At 37.0% G+C, this 22,636-nt stretch overlaps 1 protein-coding gene across 3 annotated transcripts in view; it reads left to right on the top strand.

Annotated features, from left to right (window-relative positions):
• Positions 1-22,463, top strand: part of esyt2b (extended synaptotagmin-like protein 2b) — a 38,957-nt gene extending 16,494 nt beyond the window's left edge. Inside the window, exons 7-23 of one of the 3 annotated variants that reach the window (XM_007555634.2) lie at positions 158-213; positions 5,773-5,893; positions 6,559-6,735; positions 6,965-7,047; positions 7,412-7,460; positions 8,828-8,917; positions 9,031-9,126; positions 10,566-10,667; positions 14,403-14,477; positions 15,699-15,785; positions 15,872-16,021; positions 17,621-17,973; positions 18,093-18,191; positions 18,344-18,475; positions 19,047-19,152; positions 21,315-21,364; positions 21,463-22,463. In XM_007555634.2, the coding sequence (XP_007555696.1) occupies positions 158-213; positions 5,773-5,893; positions 6,559-6,735; positions 6,965-7,047; positions 7,412-7,460; positions 8,828-8,917; positions 9,031-9,126; positions 10,566-10,667; positions 14,403-14,477; positions 15,699-15,785; positions 15,872-16,021; positions 17,621-17,973; positions 18,093-18,191; positions 18,344-18,475; positions 19,047-19,152; positions 21,315-21,364; positions 21,463-21,535 (1,899 nt within the window). In that variant the 3' untranslated portion in view covers positions 21,536-22,463. Of the gene's footprint in view, positions 1-157; positions 214-5,772; positions 5,894-6,558; positions 6,736-6,964; positions 7,048-7,411; positions 7,461-8,827; positions 8,918-9,030; positions 9,127-10,565; positions 10,668-12,236; positions 12,300-14,402; positions 14,478-15,698; positions 15,786-15,871; positions 16,022-17,620; positions 17,974-18,092; positions 18,192-18,343; positions 18,476-19,046; positions 19,153-21,314; positions 21,365-21,462 lie in introns of all 3 variants that reach the window. The other 2 variants (XM_007555635.2, XM_007555637.2) reach the window with 2 other exon arrangements.
• The last annotated feature ends 173 nt before the right edge of the window (positions 22,464-22,636 follow it).

Below are 22,636 nucleotides of genomic sequence, written 5' to 3'. Positions count from 1 at the left end.
AAATGGAGGTTGGTGGCAGAAAACAATAACGTTAAGTGTCTGAATCCAGTAGAAGTCATTCACACTCTTTGTTCCTGCAGTCTTACCCATGGGTATACGTGTATGTTCTCATTGTTTGTTTTTTTTTGTTTGTTTGTTCTTTCCCCCTGTGGTTTAGCTTCTAGACATAAACTGGACTGGCCTCTCAAATATCCTGGACATTCCTGGGCTCAAGTAAGTCAATGCAAACTTGATTTTCTTGTTCTTTCACAAAAAAAAATCAGCTATTTTAAGACAGGATGGAAGTTTTCAGTGCTACTTCTTAGGGACATTGGATGCATTTTTGCTTTGCTTTTCTATAGATCTGTACCTTCGTTGTTTAAGTCGTTTAGACAAAGACAAGCAGTGACATATTCCTAGGTAATACCTTGATATCTATGCTTAGATTTTAAGCAAATTATCTAACTGAGCACAAGAAGGCTAGAAAAATTTGTATTATATAAACTCTTAACTCATTATTGCTCTTTATTCTTTAACTTTTCCCCCTTGGTTATTAACTAGACCGGGTAGAGAGCAAACGGGAGCTAATTAAGAGCCACTTTCATCCAGACACAATTACTCCCTTCCATCTTGAGTGGTTTCCTGCATTATTTAAACTGCTTTGAAAGTGACACAGTCATTAATACTGCATGTAATATTCTGGGATTTCAACTGCTTGTCACGTACAGCGGTGGGGCAGAAAGACTTGTTGACAAGAAAGACGCTCTCTTTCGTCCCTTTTGTTTCTTTGCTCTGCGGGGGTGAAATGAATCTGTTCACCCTGAGTGCGGTGGGGTTTCTTGCTTGATGCCGTAGTGGGGAGCACTTGCCGTAAAAGAGGAAGAAGCTGCTGTAGTAGAGGCGGATTGTAAAAGCAAAATGTCTTATTGGATGCATAAGGCTTACTGTGCAGTAAACCTTCTGCATTTCTAATTTCTACGCAATTTCTATGCAATTAGAGTCTACATGCTGTAGACTCTAATTGCATATATATGTTTTAAAAACTAAGCAAATGTTTGTGATTATAATTTTAAACATTCTCATGTAGTCATAAGGGTAGCTGTTGTCTTTCGTTTCTCATAACAACAATTAACAGACAAGTGGAAAATTATGATGATACACTTATTAATATACTGTTTATTGTTGCTAACTTTGGTTCATTTGAATTCATAATCCATTTTGGTGCGCCAACAGTTTTGTTGCCTTTGCTTTTTTGCCATTACTCATTGTCCTTGGTGCAGGAACTCAGAGGCTCCACCAGCCCACATCTCCCCCATGGTGGCTGAAATATAAGGCAGTATAACTGGAGAACAGCGTTCCCATTAGGATACACAGAATCATCTTGGAACATTGTATATTTCAAAAGGCTAATATGCTATCAAGGTGTATATGTTGCATTTTTCTAAAGGAAAATGGTTTTTGCTTCATTTGCACAAGAGTTGTACTCTTCTGCCACAAGCACATCAGATATAGATGGCATCTGTTATTTTAATCAGTAGATGTGCCCTGGTGCTGCCCTGTTATTTAGATATTATATGAAAATGAAAGTGTTTTCATTTTCATATAATTTTGCAAGGTTGATGTTAAAAATCCCTAACAATAACCTGAAAACAGAGCTAGATTCAACTTCACGTAAGACACTAACAGATTACATTTCTTCCTTTAGAAAAAAAAGAAATCTTATTTTTTGGCATCCATTCAGAATGTTCTCCAGCTCAGAGAAAAAAATGTTTTTACCCCCTTCAGATTTCTTCAGCATTTGTTTTTTGGCCGCACTTTCAATTCAGTTTCTTTCATTCTCTTTATATTATTCATCTATTGTCATCTAATTTTACAAAACAAACAGATCGTACTCTGGTTGTACAGGAATGTACAACCATTTCCATTCGTATAGACAGATTAAAATATATTTACAAACTTTCCTATTTGATCTTGGCTATAAAACAACACAATAAGGATAAACACTGAAACTATATCTTTATGTAGGCACAGGTTAGTTTGCATAAATTCGAACTCGCTGTAAATGAAATTATCATAATAAAATTGCCTTTTGGAAATACTGAAATTATCTTTACTTGATATTGAAGTTTGTTTGAAAATCTTAGACGTGTCAATTTCACACAAACAGACTGAACCTACAAAGGAGCCAGCACTTGATCACAACACTGCACATTTAAACCTCTGCCATTGGAGAAGGCATTAAAAGATTTCTTGATAGAGTTGTGGATATCTGTTGCACCCTGATGTAGGTGCCAATGAGTTCTGCTGATGAGGGAACGTTTTACCGTGTAACTGAAAACATCTGTCTCTTAATTGTGCAAGAGGGCACATTCAGGGACTATTAAAGCCAACAGCATTTATCGTCTGTGGACGATGAATGTTTGTTCTGTAACATATAGATTTTATGGCAGTCTGGTAGCAGCTACAGCAAAAATGATGAAGTGACTGGCACAGCAATTAGCACAAATCATACACTGGCACGGCGAAGGCATTGAAATTTGCATGACTCAATGGTTTGTAAAAACCATTACCACCATGTTGTAAAGTGCATATACAGTATGCATGCAGTCCGTAGAAGTATACTATCATAAATAACTCACACACACAGATATGTGGGTGTTTTGGTGTTTATGCCCGGAGAGCAGAAAAATGCCACTACAAGCACTAATGCAGCAGGAATCCCTTTAACTCTTTTTTTTTTTCAGAAATGTTTCAGCTCTGTCATCATATAACCGTTTCCCTCAATGATAAACTGATGACGATGGATAAATTGAGAATTTCCTCTTGGCAACAGACCACAGAGGGAGAAAGTCTCCATTCAGAAGTAAATTTGCCTTATGTTTCAGTTTCAAAATTTTTTAAGGAACCAGATAATGTTTCAGAAAAAAACTACTATGGTATTGTATTGTCTCACTTATTTGTAATTATTTATCATGGCTATGCATTATTAATCACTTGTTCTTTATATGTAATGAAGGGTTATATTTCACCTGCTTAATTAGTGGGTCTTGACCTTGATGGTCTTATAATGTTACAATGCATAAAACTGAAAACAATTAAGGAAAGGCCCTTAGCAAATATGAAAGAAGTGGAGAAAGGTCATGATGCTGTTGATTTAAGTGTTAATTATCACAAACTTTAAAAACAAACTGCAAATCTGCATTAGTTTTTAAGCATTTGAATGGAAGTTACTGTTAATGTATTAGTTTTAAAAAATGTGTTATTTTTTCATGTTAAAAACAGTAAGTGTTTTAATAATTTTAACTAAAACCACTCAGAGAAGCCTACATTGCCACAGATTTTTAATTAGAATTGACTTTGACTGGGCCATTCTAACCAGAACGTTGATCTACACCCTTTCATAGCCTCTGGGTATAATTTGGTTTCCTGAAATTTGGAGCTAAGCCACAGCCTCAAGTCTTTTGCAGCCTCAAACAGGTTTTCTTCCAGGATAACGTGATACCAACCTCAATCCATTCTTAAAGTGTTGCCTTGATTCTTCCATGCCTGTCTGAAGAATCTTTTAATCTCTCGTAGCAACCGTTCAGCTGTCCCAAAAAGCCTGGCTGGACCTAGCACCGCCTTTGAGTTTTGTTTGAAACATGTAAAAATTATAAAAATTATACAGTAAATTCTATCGGTGAAACACACTTAAAATTTGAAAGAATGCAAAGAGCGGGAATACTTTTGCAAGCCACTGGAAATCAAATGAAATTAAATGTCAGTTCCCATACATCTAGTACATTTGTATTTTTATTTTAATTTACATTTTGTAATGAATGTGAAACTCCTTGCTGACATTAGACTTATGTTGGTGATTGAGTATTTACTAGACCTGCAGGTTTTCTAAACCGGCATGATTCTAAAAATAGTTGCAAAATGCAAAAAGGGAAAAGGTTTTTCCTCTCACAATGCAAACTAGCAGTGTCAACTGAGTAATCGATATGTAATGTCATTATTTTCTAACTTGACATAAAAATAAAAGTCAGAGAGATCATTTAGGTGATAGAAATCATGTTGCATTGTGCTCACTATTTAGAAACATAAATCATGCTAAAGGCTGCAGCATTAAAAGCATTCTCTGACATCAGGATGACGTTGCTCTTCTGTAACCCAATCTCTCAGCACTCAAGCATTTGTGCTGCACAGTATTCTGTCTTGTTGTTTTGCCAGAGTAGTCTTGGATTGCCTAAAGCTAAATGATCTTTAAGCTGAGTCCTCCATTCATTTCTTAATGCTGCCATACAATTAACTCAATGCTGCTTATCCAACCAAATAACTTGTGAACTCTGGAAATGGAACAGAAAACTATCTCATTCTCTTTATTTTATCAAACCCCCATGAACAGGTCTTTCAACTAAATTCATCTGAATTTTATTTATTACCTTTTTCTTTTATGATTACACTTGGATTTTTGGTTTGTGGGCTATCGACCTGTGGGTGTGATTCAAAAGTGCAAGGAATGAAACAGTTGTAGCCCACGTCCTGAAGTTGTTGGTTCATGATGCAATGATTTCATGTTCTGTAAAGATCTTGTCAATGTCCACCAAGTTTTTGAAAGGGCTTGGCTTCGTGATTTTCTCAAGACTTTTTCTTTCCACTTAATTTTCCATTATTATGCACTATATAAACAGCCAGCTTCTTTAGCAATGATATTTGGTGACTAACAGTTCTTCCACAGAGTGTCAAATGGGGCCTTTTTGAATTAAAAATCCTTTTTATTGGTCTAGTGCAATATAATTTTTTTGAGGAAATGAAGTTTAGGTTTTTGTTAACGGTAAGCCCAAATCACCATAATTTGCAGAAATACTTGGAATCATAGAAATGTTACTCACCAGTTTTCTGTTGTATTTATATTGTTCCTTGGGCAGAACTCTTGCAGTGAATTTTCCCCTTGCCTGCATCCATTCAATTTGTTATTAACTTGGTTTGTTTCATCGTTTGATCAGACTAGCTTTGAAGCTGTTTGTATGAGCCCCATTTGTATATATTTTTTCCAATAAGACCAGTCGTTCTCTAAGCAGAGTCATCAGTGTTTTAAGTGAATCATTTTGTGGTTTAGACATAAAGAATTCAACAAGACAGAATAGATATGGTTTTCTCTAAATTTTGGACACAAATTACATGCAGACTGTAACCAAGCTGCGGCACATTTTTATATGACTGAATGAGTCGGAGTCACAGGGAATGAACTCATTAAGTTCTGTGTGACAAGATGTTATTTGCTTTTTGCAGCCTGATCATGTTTCCTGCAGCCAATTATGTATTTTCCCTGTTTGGCTGATTAATGCTGAGAAATCACTCCCGAGACCTTTTCAGGATTGCGTCTAATTCGGATACGAAGCAATAATTTTCATCGGAATAGACACATCATGTTACTCGGGCACTTTCTCGGTAATAACAGCCATCTGTCTTAGAGGAGGAGCCTGACCAGTTGATGAAAATTCATTCTAATGACAGTTCTCGGCGATTATAATTTTCCAGTTTTGCCTCAGAAGTTAGCTCAGTAAAAGAGCAGCACTGTGCAATTTTGTTTTGTCACTTCACACATGTTGTCATGCGTCTCTGAAATATTAGAATCATCGAGAAGAAGCATAAACCAGCTCAAGCAATGTTCCTATATACCACAAAAGAATTAGACAGTAAGGGGATATTTATAGACAGAGAGTACTCTTCCTGTCTTTGTTGTAAAACTAAATACTTCAGCCTGTTTACCTTCCTTTTCCTCCATCTCTGTCCTTCCTGTCCCTACAGCGGCTTCTCCGACAATCTGATTCAAGACATAATCAACAGTTATTTGGTTTTACCCAACCGAATCACTATCCCTCTGGTTGGTGTGGAGGACCTGGCCAAGCTACGATTTCCAATGCCTAAGGTACTGAAACAAGTCATACTTCTAAAGTCTGTGCTCGACCTTAGCTGTCTTCAGTGCCACATTCAATTCGATGAAATGTATGTCCTTTGAGCCTTGCTTTTATCAGAAAATGAAAGGGCTCTAGGCTATTCAGAAGAAGTATGGTATTTTGCTGAGAAAAGTCAAAGCTTTTCCACTCAAACTTTTATCGATGGCAGCAAGTTTGGTTTGATTTGATAGTTTCTGCTGCAAATAACACACATTTGCATTTTTTGCAAGAGCTATTACAGATACGATTTTGACGTGAGATCAGATAATAATAGATTTTATTATAAACAAAAGATAAGGTTAATCTTTTATTTGTACAAACGTTGCCATGAAATCGGATAAGATGATTTGAAAGTGTAATTCTTTACCCCTGACCCTAATTACAAAAACAACATATGAAATTGAACAAAAGAGACATGAAATGTTATATTTACCGGTAAGATTCTGTTCCTTTATACATTTCATGTAAATATGTTTTAAAACATTTGAGAGAGTAGCACCACACGCTTCTTTTAAACTTTTCCCAAAGTTAGTCTCTCTCCAGGTGAGACGTTCAAAAGCTAATAACAACAAGTAACCCCCTGAACGTCACTTAACAGTAAAACCTTTTTATCCCTCTGCTCTGCATCTCTCCACAGGGAGTGCTAAGGATTCACTTCCTTGAGGCTCAAGATCTGGAAGGAAAGGATCAATTTCTCGGAGGACTCATCAAGGGGAAGTCGGACCCTTATGGCATCCTGCATGTCAGCAGCCAAATGTTTCAGAGCAAGACGATTAAGGAGAGCCTCCATCCCAAGTGGAACGAGGTTTATGAGGTGATGAAGTTGCAATGCTTCTAAAGACTTTTCTTAATCTTATAATATCAGGGAGAAAACTGCGATTGATTTTGTTCCCCTTGTTAGTTTCCTCTTATGGAAGTTCACTAAGCTGCTTTTTAATTTCCAAATATTAGGATCGTCTTCTTCCAGATTGCTTTAATTCAAAATCTGTCTGCTGATTAGTAGTTTGAGCAAGCCTCCCTCTGCGTGTTTCTGTGTCTGTCAGGCTCTCGTGTACGAACCTTCTGGTCAGCATCTGGAGATTGAGCTGTTTGATGAAGATCCGGACAAAGATGATTTCCTTGGAAGGTTTGCTGCTGCTATTTCTTACCCTGCTGTGTTTTTTAATCACACATCTTTTAAAATGAAACAGGATTTGTTGCACCTCCTCTGTTCAGCTGGTGGATAAAGAAAGCTCCTTGTAATGCAGCTATTTATTAACGTTCTTTTCATGCAGAGCCTATTCATAATGAGCCAGTGATTATCCCACAGTTATTGCCCCACCAGTAAATTTCATAGATTAATTTGTGGTAAAGCTATAACTCTGCGCTCATTGCCATAACACTGAGCAGCAAATCAATGTCTGCCTACCTCTACTGTAATTAATTGGCCTCATTTTATGTTTACTGTTTTCTGCTCTGAATTTTCACTGATTATTAGTCATTATTTCCAGCCTCCTGATTGATTTGACCAAGGTGTACAATGAACAGAAGGTTGATGAGGTAAGATTTGTTTTCTAATGTTTATTGTTAACATGTAGCCTGTAAAAAACACATTTCACAATATTTTGATGGAGAAAGGAGGAAAAAAATTAGATTTAGTCCTCCTTGGGATATAGCTTAGGACCAAACTGAAAACAAGAGAAAATGATTCATTTCAACCACTGATGAACACACATGACCTATGTCCACAGCTGGGTTTTCTCTGTTAGGCCAAATACAACGCAGTGCTAAAAGCATTAATTCACACTTTTTACTCCAAGAAGCCACTTCTTTCTCTTAGTGTGACCTCTCTATTACTGCCCAACAAAAAATAAGTAGCAAAACAGGATTTACTGATCTTTTGGATGACAAATTAGGAAAACTAAAATTGGCTCAGGCTGTATTTTGCAACTCATCAATAATTTCAAGAGAGAAATCGCCTACCGTCTTTGCGTTCTTTTGTATGCAACTTCAAGCAGTTTACCGGACCTATTCAGTTTACTTAGTCTTGTGGAGGTAAAATATATAAATAATAGTACCAAAAAATACATTTTTGTTGTGTTCATATTTAAATTCTGTGATTGTTTTAAGTGTCATTTATTTGTGCTAGCTGCTCAGGCTAACTATTGTTAGCTTCTAAGCTCCCTTGTGTTAGCCTATCTTCTCAGACTTGTAGCTATGCTGTTAGCACTTGAAGGTTAATATTAATAATAATTCATTATTATTAATAAATATGTTTTATTTATTGATTGAAATAAAACAAAGTTTTGTCATAACAAAAGCCAATCTTAAAAATCTGTTATGGCAGTCATGCGACACACAGAAAACATAAACAAAGTGAAACTGCATAGTTTCACTTTTGGAGTTTTTGTATCTTTTTAGATTAGTCAAACACATAACAGGGTACTGTGCACTATCTATATTTAGACATGTCCCTTTGGTGTTTGAATGCACTTGTTCTGAGAAATATGTTGTTTCTTTACTTGTAATTCTTACAGGAGGTAGACTAACCTCTGGGTACAATGGCGTATATGCTTGGTTTTTCTACAACTGCAAAATCTGACCCCCTTGTCTATTTTCTTCTGTGAACACACCATTTACCGTGTCATTAAAGTGCAGATATATGTGTAACTCTGAGCTGTAGCTGACTTTAACTAAAGTAGAAATAAAAGTTTGTTCAAACTACATGTTTGTTGAGCTACAAACAATAAAACCTGTGAGTTTTCGATTTTGTTTCATTTACTGAAAAGGAAATCAAAAGCAGTTCAAAAAATATTTCACCTGTTATTCTGGGAAGAGGGCCAGGCATAATAAAATTTACCTTTTGCTTTGTGTGTCACCAAAAAGACCAAAATATTCTTTCTGATTACTGGTTTTGGTTGTTTTAGTGGTTTGAACTGGAAGAAACACCTACAGGGAAACTCCACTTAAAACTGGAGTGGCTGTCTCTATTCTCCACCCCAGAGAAGCTGGACCAGGTAACACTAACGTAGTCACTAACTATTGTTTTTTTTTTTTTTGTTTGTTTTTGTTTTTTTACTTTTTACTCAGTGCAATTATGGCATGTTGATGCATATTCCTGTATCCACAGGTTTTAAGATGTGTGCGTGCAGATAGAAGCCCAGCAAAAGATGGACTCTCGTCAGCACTACTAGTGGTCTTTCTGGACTCGGCGAAGAATTTGCCGGTAAGACACTAAAATATCCTTATTTATATGTTGGTGATTAAACCGTTCTAGATGACAAATTTGTGCTATTACTTTCCTTCATATCTTCCATCTGAACCATATACACTTCATTTATCTACACTGACTCAAAATTTGTAGAAATGCGAGTGTAACGCTTGTTCAAATATTAATTACTTAGTTTGCGAATGTCACACAATGACACCCTTTGTTTTGTCAGAATATTTATTTTCTGTGACCTCATCTGTTTGTTGAGTTATTAAAAATTAGATTCACACTCTGGCATTTGCACATTCTGATTTAGGGGTGAAACTTAAGAACTTCATCACAGTTTTTACACCAATCATGGATTAACGGTTAAACAAGCTTGAAATGTAAGGTTACCATAATTTCTCAAAATTAGATTGTGTTGTCGCATAGAACTTCATTATTTTACCCGTCAGCTTTTGTACTACAAAGTAGGTCTAAGTCATGTCAGAGCACATGACAAGTTCACCTTCCATGCTATAACTGCGCTTTTATATGAAATAATGTCAGGCCTATAGATAAGTATTATCATTGTGTCGGTTTAAATCCGAAAAAACGTAAGGTGCAAATATACTGTTAATCTGAATGCAGCAGAAATGCAGGTTATTTTTAATTCCATCACTATGTTTTGACAGTGACAGATTATAATTGCAACTTGCTGTCAAAGACATTTTGATACAGTAAAATATTTGTGCTGTAGATACTCCAGGTATTTCCATGTACAGTTTTCTTGCAATAGTATTCACATTTTGTGAACTTTTTCCACATTTGACTACATTACAACCTGAAATTAAATGTTTTTATTTGGGTTCTATGCATAGGATCAACTTAAATTTTGTTTTTCCAAAAGTATACTACTTTACTAATGAACTTGGGGGTCAAAGCAAAGCAATGCACTGCACTTCACTGCACTGCACACCTTTCAGATTTGAATTTGTGAAAAATGCGAAACCATGAAGAATTTTCCGTACTGACAATTATCTCACACGTTTCATTCACTTATCTTACAACATTTAATTAAAAATAAACTAAAGTTTGAGACTGACAAAATGTGAAAAGACATTCAAGAAGTCTGAATAGTTTTGCAAGGGATTGCAAACACAATTTGGATGTAGAAACATCTGTATTTAGTGCTTGCCGCTCAAGGACTCGATCTAATAAAGACATGTGCGGTTGCTATTGTTAAAGGAGAACCTTGGATGAATAAAGCTTTTAGTTTTGGATGAATAAAGCTTTTAGTTTTCAAAATCTCTCTTGAGATTTTCTTCAGCAAATGAACAACCCACATTTAGTCCTTCATTTTCTAAGCCAAAGTGTAGTGCAAATTTTGTGATTTACATAAATGTGTCAGAAATACCGAATCGATTTGAACTCTTTTTCTGTTTCCTCTTTATTCTCCTGCGTCTCCACCCAAGGGTGTCTTCACAGGCAGCTTAGGCTGCGGAAACTTGAGTGAGAGGAGAGCTTCTGGCTTAATCTTTTGTGAGAGCGATACTTCTGAGTGTAGTGCAAATTTTGTGAGTCCACCGATGCTTCTGCATCTTCGTAACCTTAGTATTAGCACTGTGTGATGACATGGATTGAACCATAACGAGCTCTTTCAATGTTTTCTTTTAGAGCATGTGTTAGCTGCATGCTTTTTTTGTGTTAAAAAAAAATCCAATAACCATTAACATGAAAAAGACTTTTTGAAACCGCAGGATCCAGCCATCCAAACAGCCCCTGGTTGCTTCTTTGTTACATATTGTGCCTCGTAGTGCTCAGTTCAAGGCTGGAGTGAGATAGCTTCAGCAGTAACGCTGCTGGCAGAGTTTCTAATGATCTGTCAGTGCTCATGCAGAGATTCATGCACAGGTACAGAAAGCCTGCAGCGTGTTGATGTAGTCATACAGGGTCTTATATTAGTTCCACCTGGTCTTTTCTGTGATGCTTTTATTACTATGTTATTGTCAGATCCTAGCAGTGCCATAAAGACCAGCCCCATACATCCTGCTGTTTATTGTTAAACTATATTATGCATACATATCATGTGCAATTTTGACACAAAGGTGCATCTCATTTAATCAGAGTTTTTTCAAAAAGTGCATTTTCATTTCCTCAGTTCCATGAGAAAAAAAACTTGTATTTTACATACATTGAGTGCACACAGTGGGATTTTTTTTTTGAAAGGTGCTTTTTTCTGTTAATTTGAATGATTATGGCTTACATCTAATGGAAATAATTTCACACATCCTTAGAGCATTAGATAGGAATAATGAAAATGATTTCTAATGCAACTGAAAAGTACACTCATGTACTGTGCAGGTGCAGTTCTGGTTATGACTGTGTGGTGGATTTCAAAGCACTGACTCCAGCCTGAGTCGGCTGCTTTTATGTCTGAGCCAAACTCGGATGGAGAGTTTAGATGACGGTCAGCTGGACAATCTGCCTTCCCCACGAATTTGGCCAGCAGTCAGGCTTTGTAATTATCCCCCAAACTCTTGAGTGCTCTGTGCTTCGCAGTCCTTTCAAGACATTTTTCTTCTATTCAACTTTCTATTAATATGCACTATACAAAGCCAAGTTTATTTAGCATTGATCTGTTGTGATTTATAATATCAATGTCTGTGGATTACCATCCTCCAAACTCTAGCAAACTATTGTTTCGCAGTTGTTTCAAGGCTGGAGTTTTTTTCTTCCACTAAGCTTTCAATGGAATATTGAGTGGAAGGAACAAGTGCTTGGATGTAACTTTGTGAGTAGCTAGGTTACCGAGTACTGCTCTTTTGTCGCTTATGCTTCATAGATGGTGACAATTATTTGTGTTTTAAAAATCCTTCTCTGATTGATCTAACACATTTTAAAAAAAAAATAAAAAATTCAAAGCTTCCATTAGTTGTAAACCATAATCAGCAAAATAAGACAAAGGTAGACTTGAAATATATCACTCTGTTTGTAATAAATTTATGCAATGCATTGATATTCTAATTTATCCAGATTCACCTGTCATTTTTTGGGGGGTCTTTTTGTTCCCCATGACCATGTTGACTCATTCCAACTAACCACGGGTGTGATTTTTCTCCCTCAAATCTCCTTGTGGCTTAAAGAGCAACCTGTCAGATATCACCCATGACGGGTTGAAGCAAGTCTCGGTCTTTAAGGCCCTGAAGGTAACGTGGGAGGAATGGTCTGCATGTCAAGATCACACCCCTACACTGCAATGCTGGGCCACAGCTGTGTCACCCACTGTTGAGTGATTGTGATGATTATCAAGGTGTCAAAGTGAAACTGTGCATGACAATGACATGAATGTTGAATAAGGGTTTTCATTACCTAACCCCCAGCTTGCATGCAGATGGTTTATACGACACGAAAACTCACTAATGTGATTATTACTCTTCTCTGCTTGTCTGAGTATCTCTCTTGCTTTGCCATTGACTTGAACTATGACTTCCATTTTGCAAAAAAACAAAACCAAAACCTGCAGAACCAGCCAGCTTCAGAGGAACATACGTCCATGTTTTGCTAATCACGAACTCGATAATGTTGGAATTTGTGGCTCAGGATCCAAGATAAGATTGTCATGCCGGTTGGTTGGCTTTTTGTAGTTTTCCAATGTAGTGATTACAATTTTCTTTGGAATGTGTCCCACCTAAATTCTGACAGGGCAGGTAAATAGAAAAAAAAAAAAAAAAGGTTCGACAGCTGTAGTTGGATTTAGAAACAGCCCAGTTGACCTGCTCACACAGCTATGATTGTCATGCTCTGCGCTTCCAGGAACAGCTAGACTGTAACAAATGTTATGCATTTCCCGTACTTAGAAACCAGCTGTTGCACATTTCTAGTAAGTGTTTCGCCGTTTCTTAGAAATTTCCAACGTACAATTGTTCCTCATACAGGTAGCACACCCTCAACCTTTCTACAGTGGTAATTCAGCATATATAGAAACCTTACACCCATATTCAGGCTTGACATTAACATTTCTCCAGAGTCTGTCAGCTTTAAGAATGAGTGTTCAGATCTTCCAATCAAACTATGGTTGACTGCTTCCTGTTACAAATACTCTGAAACTCATTTTGAAATGAAGAAAAAACAGGAAAACATATAACATGAAATCCTGACCCTGGGTCAAATACAGACTAACACTGTTCTATGTTCATGAGAGGAATAAGAGTTAATTTTTCAACTCTAAAGCTCGGTAAAAAGTACCTAATGTGGGGTGTCTAACATACAGCCTGGGGGCCATTTGAATGATTTTGTGCATCTCTTGATCTAAGAATGGCAGAAACCTGGTTTGCTAGATCATGCATTTGCATGCAAATACATAAAAACCATGTTGGGGTGAAATGTTCACTGCTTTGGAGGCCTTCCAAAAAAAGATGCAGACAAATAAAAGATACTCAAATGAACAATTTGAATATACTATCAATCATTTATTTGCATTTTCTTGCATTTTAATTTGTATGTTTGTTGTACAGCCCTACATCCTGTAAACACAATGATTCAAATCAGTACCCACTGTTCAAATGAAGTTCATGCCCTTGATAAAGCTGGAGCTGTGCATACTGTGCCTTCCATAATTATTGGCTTCCCTGCTGAAGATGTTCAAAAAGCCTATAAATAAAGGGATACCTGTTTGTTTTCTTTAACACAGACATCTGTACATAACTGCAGCCCCACTTTAGGTTGTTATATATATTTTCTACATTAATAAACAAAGTCTTAACTAATTTAGGCAGGAAAATAAGTCACACTTTAATGGTGGGGGAAAAAAAACCCTGATATATTTAATCTTTTGTCTGTTAGAGAAAGAACAGTAATAACAGATCTTGCGTTAGGTCTGCTGTTTTTCTTTTGTATATTTTGTGTAACCCGGTATACTAAATGGTTGTGTTAATGAGCATGGGCATGCAACAAGAGGCCTAATCATATGCTGGTGAGAAATGGAAGACCTTTTCTCTCTCTTTTCAAGTCATCTGGGTCTTTAATAATAGGGGCACGATCCTTCCGTGAGGAATACTGATTAATTCCCGGCTATTCAAACTCATCATGCTAAATTTAACCTGTAGACAAGACGAAGCCCTGCAGCCTCTTGGCCTCCTGTCTGCCTGCAGCCTCACCAGTCTAATAATCTTCCCTCCTCTCCGTGGTGTGTGTGTTGTGCTGATCGTGTCCTCTAACATGTTGTGTGATTGTGCTGTCCGTCACTGAATTGTGTTCCACGCTGTTGGTGGTTACCTAACACCTCTCTCTTTCTCTTGATTGTCTAATAGTCGGCCAAGAAGAACAGCAGTGAGCCCAGCCCTTATGTCCACTTCACAGTTGGGCACAAAACCCTTGAGAGTAAGGTGGGTATTGGAAATACTTGCTTGAATTTCTCTATCTTCTTTTTTCTCTTTCAGTTCTTTGTTTGCTTTCAGTCTCACATCTTCATTTGAACTGATGACTGATTTATTGGCAACTCACTCTGGCAAATGTTACTTGTTTGGCTTAGAGGAAGAAGAACATTTGTCACCTTTCATGCGGTGTGCTATATTTAGTTATACATAATTTATTCAATATAAATGTCAGCCAGAAGAATTGAAGAGCTGAACCACTCACAGCTCCTCAATGATTGATTGAAAACCTTTCCCGAATTAAAGTTTATAAGCTACCTGAGCAAGAATAATTAAGGCATTAAACACTTAGAGGGCTGGTTGAATAAGAGGACAAGCTTCATATTATGACACAGTTAAAAGGTGTTACAGTAATAACATGAATATATTTGTGATGTTTGGTATTTCAATGAAACCTCAAGATAACAATCTGTTGCTTGAGGTTTTTAATGTGTTTGGAGTATTGTCAAAATGTTAATTCATTTCAGTAGCTCTATTAATGAAATATAGCTCATGAACTAAAAAAAAAAAAACCCTCATTACAGTTACACATTCAATTTCCGTAAAAATGTTATTATATAAGACCAGATATGAGTGCTGCTGATGCACATTTTTTGCCACAGGTTTTCCTTTCACTCAACTTTCTGCTAATATGCTTGGCTAGATTATTCTGTTAATCCCAAAAGACTGAAAATTTGACTTACAGATCGGGAAGAGTGCTGAGTTGTTTATTTTTAAACAGTCGTTTGCCACAAACAGGCATGGCAAAAGAAGCCTGCTCACAGAGTGCTATTTGACAACATGTAAAGCAAAAGCTGAATGGAAGGAAAAACTGTGCACACTGAACAGAGCTCACTGTTCAATATCCTTTATGTCCAGTCCTTTTTTCTGTAACACACTTTTGATGTTGCTTCTGATTCAGGAGGGGCTTCAGCAAAGGAATGTGTCTATGTTGGCTCTCAAGTTTGTTGTGGGTCTTTTGTGATATTTTAAATTTCTAAGAAGATACATTTTGGGTTTGCACGAAGCTGCATGTCATAATCTTCTGTACAAACAGAAATCAACTATTTAAATAACTCAGTGTGTATACTGAATCTATATGAGTTTTATTTTTAGAATTAAATTACTGGGGGGAAAAAATTAACTTTTTGATATTCCAGTTCATTGACATGCACCTTATGTTTCTCCGTCAAGATCCGTCACAAGACCAGGGAGCCTCTGTGGGAGGATTCCTTCTCTTTCCTCGTTCACAATCCCACAAGGCAGGAGCTCGAAGTGGAGGTAAAGCCACACCAAAAAAAAATTGAGAAAATATACTCCATGAAATGAAGGTTATAAGTTTTTTTTTGTTGTTGTTTTTTTTGGAGATAAAGGATGATAAGCATAAATGCACACTGGGTATCCTACGGGTGCCTTTGAGTGACCTGCTGTCGGAGGAGGACATGACGCTGGCTCAGTGTTTTCCTCTGAAGAACTCTGGACCCAGCTCCACCATCAAACTAAAGATGACTTTAAGGGTAAGAACAGGCCTTACACAGGTTCTGTCTGTGTGCCTGAGTCATTTACAATTGATGTCACCCACAACAGATGTCCAGACAAAGCCAAGCAGCAAACAAATTACGTGAGATTATTTGTATCGATGATGCAAAATGTTTTATCTAAATAACTTTCTGCTCTCAGCTGGTTTCTTCCTAACCTTTCACCTCCCTCTTCTTTGTTTCATCAACATTTTTCAGACACCAGATTAATACACAACTGATTTAGGCCTTGTCATGAATGATCTTTTTTGCCTTCATAAGAATCAGTGCAGCTGTTTGCAGTGACCTCTGATGTTTCATTTTATTTCTGTGTCCTGCTCTTTGGCACCTGTTTTCTATCTGCTCATTTACTCACCTCTGTTGCATCCAATAACAAAGTCTCCAGTATATATACTCCTCAAACTGGTTTTATGTCTGTTTAGTTCATTAAAAATAACACTTTTCACCTGTGTGTCCTCTGCATTTGGGTCCTCCTTCGCTTACAACATGACAGAATCATTCGTAGTAACAATTTTTTAAGTAAAACTTGTCTGACACTAGGAAGTAGACTAGGAGATTTCAAAAGACTACACATCATGCCCCGGTCCAAAGAATTTCAAGAACATTTGCCAGTGTGTCAATGATTCATACAGGAGGTCACAAAAATACCCATAAAGCACTGCGGCCTCTCTTACTTCGGTTAATGTCAGCGCTCATGACTCAACAATAAGGAAGCAACTGGGCAAAAGCGGCATCCAAATGAGTGTTTCAAAGAATTCAAATGTCCGCCTTTGCCAAAAAAAAAAAAAAAATCTTAGGGATTCTCAAGACTTTTGACAACACTGGAACATTTTTATAGTGTGGGTTCTTCTCTCTACCAAAAAATCCTGATCGAGAATGTTTTTCTCTCAGTTTCAGACCATAACTTCATAACCTGGGATTAATGGGTTAGTGCAGGTAGCTCAAAAGAAAAACCACAACACAAGGAAGGTGCAAATGTCCTCTAAGTGTTGTGATATGATCTAAAGCATGCCATTGATGGTTGAAAAGTCTCCTTTGGTAAATTAAAACTTTTATGCAAAGAAAAGTGGATAAAAATTCCTTCACAGTGATGTAAAAGACCCACTGTTGTTGCCCCCAACAACCCTTAAGTTAAGTTAGATTAATGCTTAGACATTTTCCAACTAAATAAAATCCTAAATCAAAAGCTGAATTTTCAATTCACTCAGGTTATCTTTGACTGATATTAGAAACTTGTTTGACAGTCTAAACATTTAAAGAGTGATAACAAAAAGCAAAAAAATCAGAAAGAAATCTGTCAGGAAGTAAATAGTTTTTCACATCCATTAGTTACTGATACAAGTGTTTCAGTCAGTTACTGCCTTGAATCACTGGGCATTAAATTGAATTGTCCTTCATTTGGCTGAAACTTAAGTTCATTAACTTGTTCTGATCAGATTAAAAAGAAAAAATGCATCCACATTAACGGATGTACTTTTCTCTGACCGTGGCTTCCTCAAACATTCACTTACTCTACTGAGATCGCACTAAATCTTTTTATGGTTCTTTAAGCCTGCGATTGATTTCCTGTCTCCTCAGATTCTTTCACTGGAGAAGCAGTTCTCTTCAGATCTGCCCTCCGCGGTCCAGGTCAGGAAGTCCAGTGTTCCCCAGACGGCCCCGGCCCCCTCGTTGAGTCAGTCCGCCTCAGAGTCCCAGCTGCTGTCTGCCACGCCTTCAAAGCCAGTTCGCGCCTCCACTCTCACCCTCCAGGACCCCGACGGCGAGCCGTACTCCACCAGCCCTCGCCGCAGCACACCCAACCTGAACACCAGTATGTCTAGTTCCCAGAAGTACCTGCCTCACAAGGAGTCCACTCCCAGCCTGGCGTCGGACATCTCTTTGCCCATCGCCACCCTGGAGCTTCAGCAAAGACTTCATCAGCTGCAGAAGTAAGACGCAAGGACCAATGATTTCCCTCACCTTACGTGTTCTGTGACCCATCTATCCATATTTTGTGGACACATTCTATGTCTGAAAGTGATCCCGGCTGACTATGGTGTGTTTATAGTGGCTCGGCCTCCAGCCAGTACCCGCTGGGTAAGATCCAGCTCACTGTTCGGCACAGCTCCCAGAGGAACAAACTTGTTGTGGTGGTGCACTCTTGCCAGTGAGTTTTAAACCTGTTCCTGTAGCCAAGCATGGCTTAAGTGATTATCCAGCATACTTAATAGCTTATTATTCAGATTACTTTGTGAATGAATGAAGACCCCAAAGCCAAGCAGCAGGAGCATGACACAGTTTTGTTCCACGTTTCCACAGAAACCTGATAGCCTTCACCAAAGACGGCTCGGATCCCTTCATACGGCTGTACCTGCTGCCTGACAAGAGCCGGTCGGGAAGGCGGAAGACGAGCACGATGAAGAAGACTCTTAACCCGGTTTATGATCAAACGTAGGTTTAGCACTCTCTGATCAGCTTTTCTGCCACACTGCTATTAAATCTAATTAAAACAACTACCCACCTATATTTTCCACACCCAGACCTTTAGTTTATTTTATTTGCATCATTTTCATAATTCTGGGGCGTGGGGAGTCTGGATACAGCTTTATGTCTGCAGTGATGCACCACAAGGGAAACCAGGAGGCAAACAGATACAGGAGAACGAGATCTTAGCGGTGAAAACTTGGTGGCGTTATATTATAGGCTTTTGCAGAAAATCCATGTGTAACGACAGAAAATTGATGCAATATTGATATATTTGAAGTTGTTTTAGAAGTTCAAGTTTCATATGAAGCAAATCTGATATTGTCACTTCTTCCTCATCGCTTATTGCATTCACATTCATGAAAAGATATGGACTTTTTTTTACGACCTTCTTCAAACAATCTCAAATTTAGTGTAACAGTGGTTTAAGATTACAGGTTTGCTTTTCAGGTGGACTTTAGATGTCGCTAAGTGATCTACAGATTTTGATTGGAGTCTTTATAATGTTGATATTGAATGTGTGAACTTGTGTCTGCAGGTTTGAGTTCAATGTCTCCACAGTGGAGCTGCACAGGAGAACTCTGGATGTAGCGGTAAAGAATGGAAGGAGCATCCTGTCCAAACACAAAGGCCTTCTGGGAAAGGTGACAGTAACGCTGACAGGTGTCTTTATGTACAGTACAGTATGTCTCTGACTGTGAAGGTTTTCTAAGCGTCACATATGTTGGATTATAAAAATACAAAAATGAAGACAAAACACAATTTTCCTTGGTTGCTTTTTTTTTTTAGCCTCTTTTAAGTGTCAGAATAATTTAAAATTAAAATTATTTTAAGATTTAAGATGAATTAAATTAGTTTTTGTCCAAACTTAACAAAAGCAAAACTAAAATTGTAACAGCAAAAAACCCAGGATAAATCTGGGGACACTACTAGTCCATAAATGACGAAAGAACTTTAACATCTGGAAATATTAAAATCATACTTTTGAGAAAGTATTATTGCAAAAGTCTTACAAAAGAAAGTCAATTTAGTCATGCAAGGCGTCCAAAGAACGCATTTATTTGTGCAATTTGTGTGTCTATGAAATGTTGCGCTTGTCATTGGTCTCTTTTCTATGAACCAGTTTTTTTATTACATTTGTGATAATATTAATAAATAACGATGTTTTCAGAATAAAAAAAAACATTCATTTCTTTATTTTTTTTTTATTTTTTGCCCAAATGTAGTGAACGATGCAAACAATGCACAAAACTGGGACTACAACAACAAAAACAAACACCAAATCGACCAGTATCAGAAGAACAACTAAATAAAAAAAAACACATGATTTAATCTCAATATATTTGAAAGAGAACAATATATACATTTAAAAAGGATGACAAAACAGCAGCAACATCCGAGAAAACATTTTTTAACCCTCTGATGCGTGAGTGACTGACTATACAGTCTTATGTGAGTGGGTCCTTTTTGGCCCGGGTTCCAGTCATTGTGTTTTTATGCTACTTTTGTCATTTTAATTCAAAATAATGTTTTGTATAATACTTTCTACTGTGTTTTATTTCACACAAGAGTTATTTCATGTTTGAAATATTTTCATTTTTCACTTTTTTAAACATTTTTAGAACAATTTGTAGAACATTTCTGACAATTTGTAGAACATTTTTAAAACAAAATGACAACAGCAGCAATTTTACAACAACAATGATGAAATGTCAATAATGGACAATGTTAACATCCATTATTTGTGTGTGGGTGTGTGTGTGTGTGGGCATGCGGGGGGTGGGGGGGGTGTGCAAAAGAGCACGTTTTCTGAAACTAGCTAGCTAACCAAGCTAGCTAACATTACTGTCGCTATTCTATTATGCTGTGTGTATCACGCATGTGAGTGTTTGTATGCGTGTCATCCATCCATCCATCCATCTTTCGTTTTTCTGGGGTGGGGTCGTGGGGTCAGCAGCCTAAGTAAGGAGGCTCACAGTTCGCTCTCCCCAGCCACTTGTTCCAGCTCCTTTGAGGGAACCCATGCCGTTCCCAGACCAGCTGAGACACATCGTCAGCGTGTCCTGGGTCTTCCCCGGGGCCTCCTCCTGGTGGGACATGCCCGGAACACCTCACCAGGGAAGCGTCCAGGAGGCATCCTAATCAGATGCCGAGTCACCTCAACTGGGTCCTCGACATGAAGGAGCAGCAGCTCTACTCTGAGTCCCTCCTGGATATCTGAGTTTCTCACTCTATCTCTAAGGGAGAGCCCAGACACCCTACAGGGAAAACTAATTTTGGCCGCTTGTATCCATGACCTCGTTCTTTCGGACATGACCCAAAGCTCATGACCGTAGATGAGGTTAGGAATTTAGATCAACCACTAAATCAAAATGACCCGAACGCGGGTCATTTTGGACCCACTCACGGAAGAATGGGGTAGTAACATAAAACATGCTGTTTCTTAAAATGTATAAAAGGCAAATTAAAAATTTGAATTGCATGATATCAGTAACATGTTTCTTGAGGAATACCTGGAATATGAAGTGATGAAAACTTTTCATTACAAAGATATTGCAAAAAAGATGACCTCACCGGGTCAAAAAGGACCCACTTACCCATCAGAGGGTTAAGGCAAGTTATTTCTGCAAAAGATGAAATAACATAAGAAGTATAAAAATATCATGGAAAAACATGATCTCAAATGACACATCAAATGTTATTAATTAATTCATGTATTGATTTTCTCATTCAATGTTTATTTCTGTACCTTCATGTTTTTTTTTTTTGTTATATTGTAAATTAAATTTCTTGTCCAAATTTGCAGGTGCTGGTAGATTTAAGTGGAGACGACATATCAAAAGGATTCACTCAGTGGTAATCAAACCTTTTAATCTGGATTCTTATTCTTTCCTTTCATTCACTGATTTAAAGAGAGTCTTATTGATTTAGCCTTTTAATATTTTGTTCTGCAGGTATAATTTAACGGAAGATGGTTCATCTTCTCAAGAATTGAGAAGAAGTCAAGAATCCCTCATCACACAGTGAAACCTCTCCGTACTCTAAAAGTTATTTTGTTTTTCAGACTATTTATTATGTTTTTTCATGACATTTAAAAGAATTTGGGCATTCAAGAGATTTTCTTTTTTGAGAAAAACGGCTAAAGACATACTATACTTTAAAGTTGTAAAAAAAAAAAAAAGCAAACCGTCTTGTTTTTGTTTGCTGGGTTTTATGTAAATATTAAGATTGTGCATATTTATATAATTTAAAAAAATAATAATAATTTGCAGACTTTTTTGTGGAATTATGTTTCTTTAATGGACGTTTTGTAGAAATATGTCCAAATTCCTAGAAATTTCTGTGACATTTATGCAAAAAAAATGAGACAAAATCTGTTTTGTTGTTTATGAAAATGAACCAAAGGAACAGATACAATCCCACACATTGGCCTCATAAGTAGCACTCCTTTTTTGTTATTTATTTTAGTTTTGTTTTTATTATTTTTGTCATGCAGTGTTATTGATTGTTTACATCCTATTGTTCTTTATGGCTGTTAAAAAAAAAAATACATGTGATGCATGTATGCAAATTGTATTTATTTTTTGAGATTTGTACAATATTTGTGATTTTGAATTTTATCTGAGATGCTGAAGAAAGTGGCATTTAGGGCTATGAACAAGTGCTGCAAACTACATAGGTATATAAAAGAGGATACTTGAATAAGGGTTTGAAGAGTTTCAAACCAAATGTGAGTCACGCGAACAAAGGGAGATAACTTTTTATGATCATGTTGCTGCAACATGTTGAGATGATGCATCTTTGACTATGTGCTTGTAAATGTTTTGCCTTGCAATTTTAACTGTTTGTTGCAACTTTTCAACACATTTCTTCTGATCTATCTTGTGCCTTAAAAACCTGCGATGTGAGTTTTCTTTTTCTTCTTCTTCTAAAATATTAACATTTTCAAACATTTACCTGATGCCAAGTGGCTTTGAATAAATAAATATGTTCTTTTGGAAAAATCTGTTTATTTTTTATCATTGTAATAAATACAATATTTCTTGTATTAGAAACACGACAGCGTTTTTGTTTGATTGTGTTTGCACAATCTCTTTAGATCAGATTCCCAGGTTTTATGCTCTTTTT

This window comes from Poecilia formosa, unplaced genomic scaffold, assembly GCF_000485575.1.
Source record: "Poecilia formosa unplaced genomic scaffold, Poecilia_formosa-5.1.2 Scaffold71, whole genome shotgun sequence".
Classification (NCBI taxonomy): domain Eukaryota; kingdom Metazoa; phylum Chordata; class Actinopteri; order Cyprinodontiformes; family Poeciliidae; genus Poecilia; species Poecilia formosa.
The sequence above is the reverse complement of the archived record's forward strand: the minus strand, read 5'-3'. Positions and strand labels throughout refer to the sequence as shown.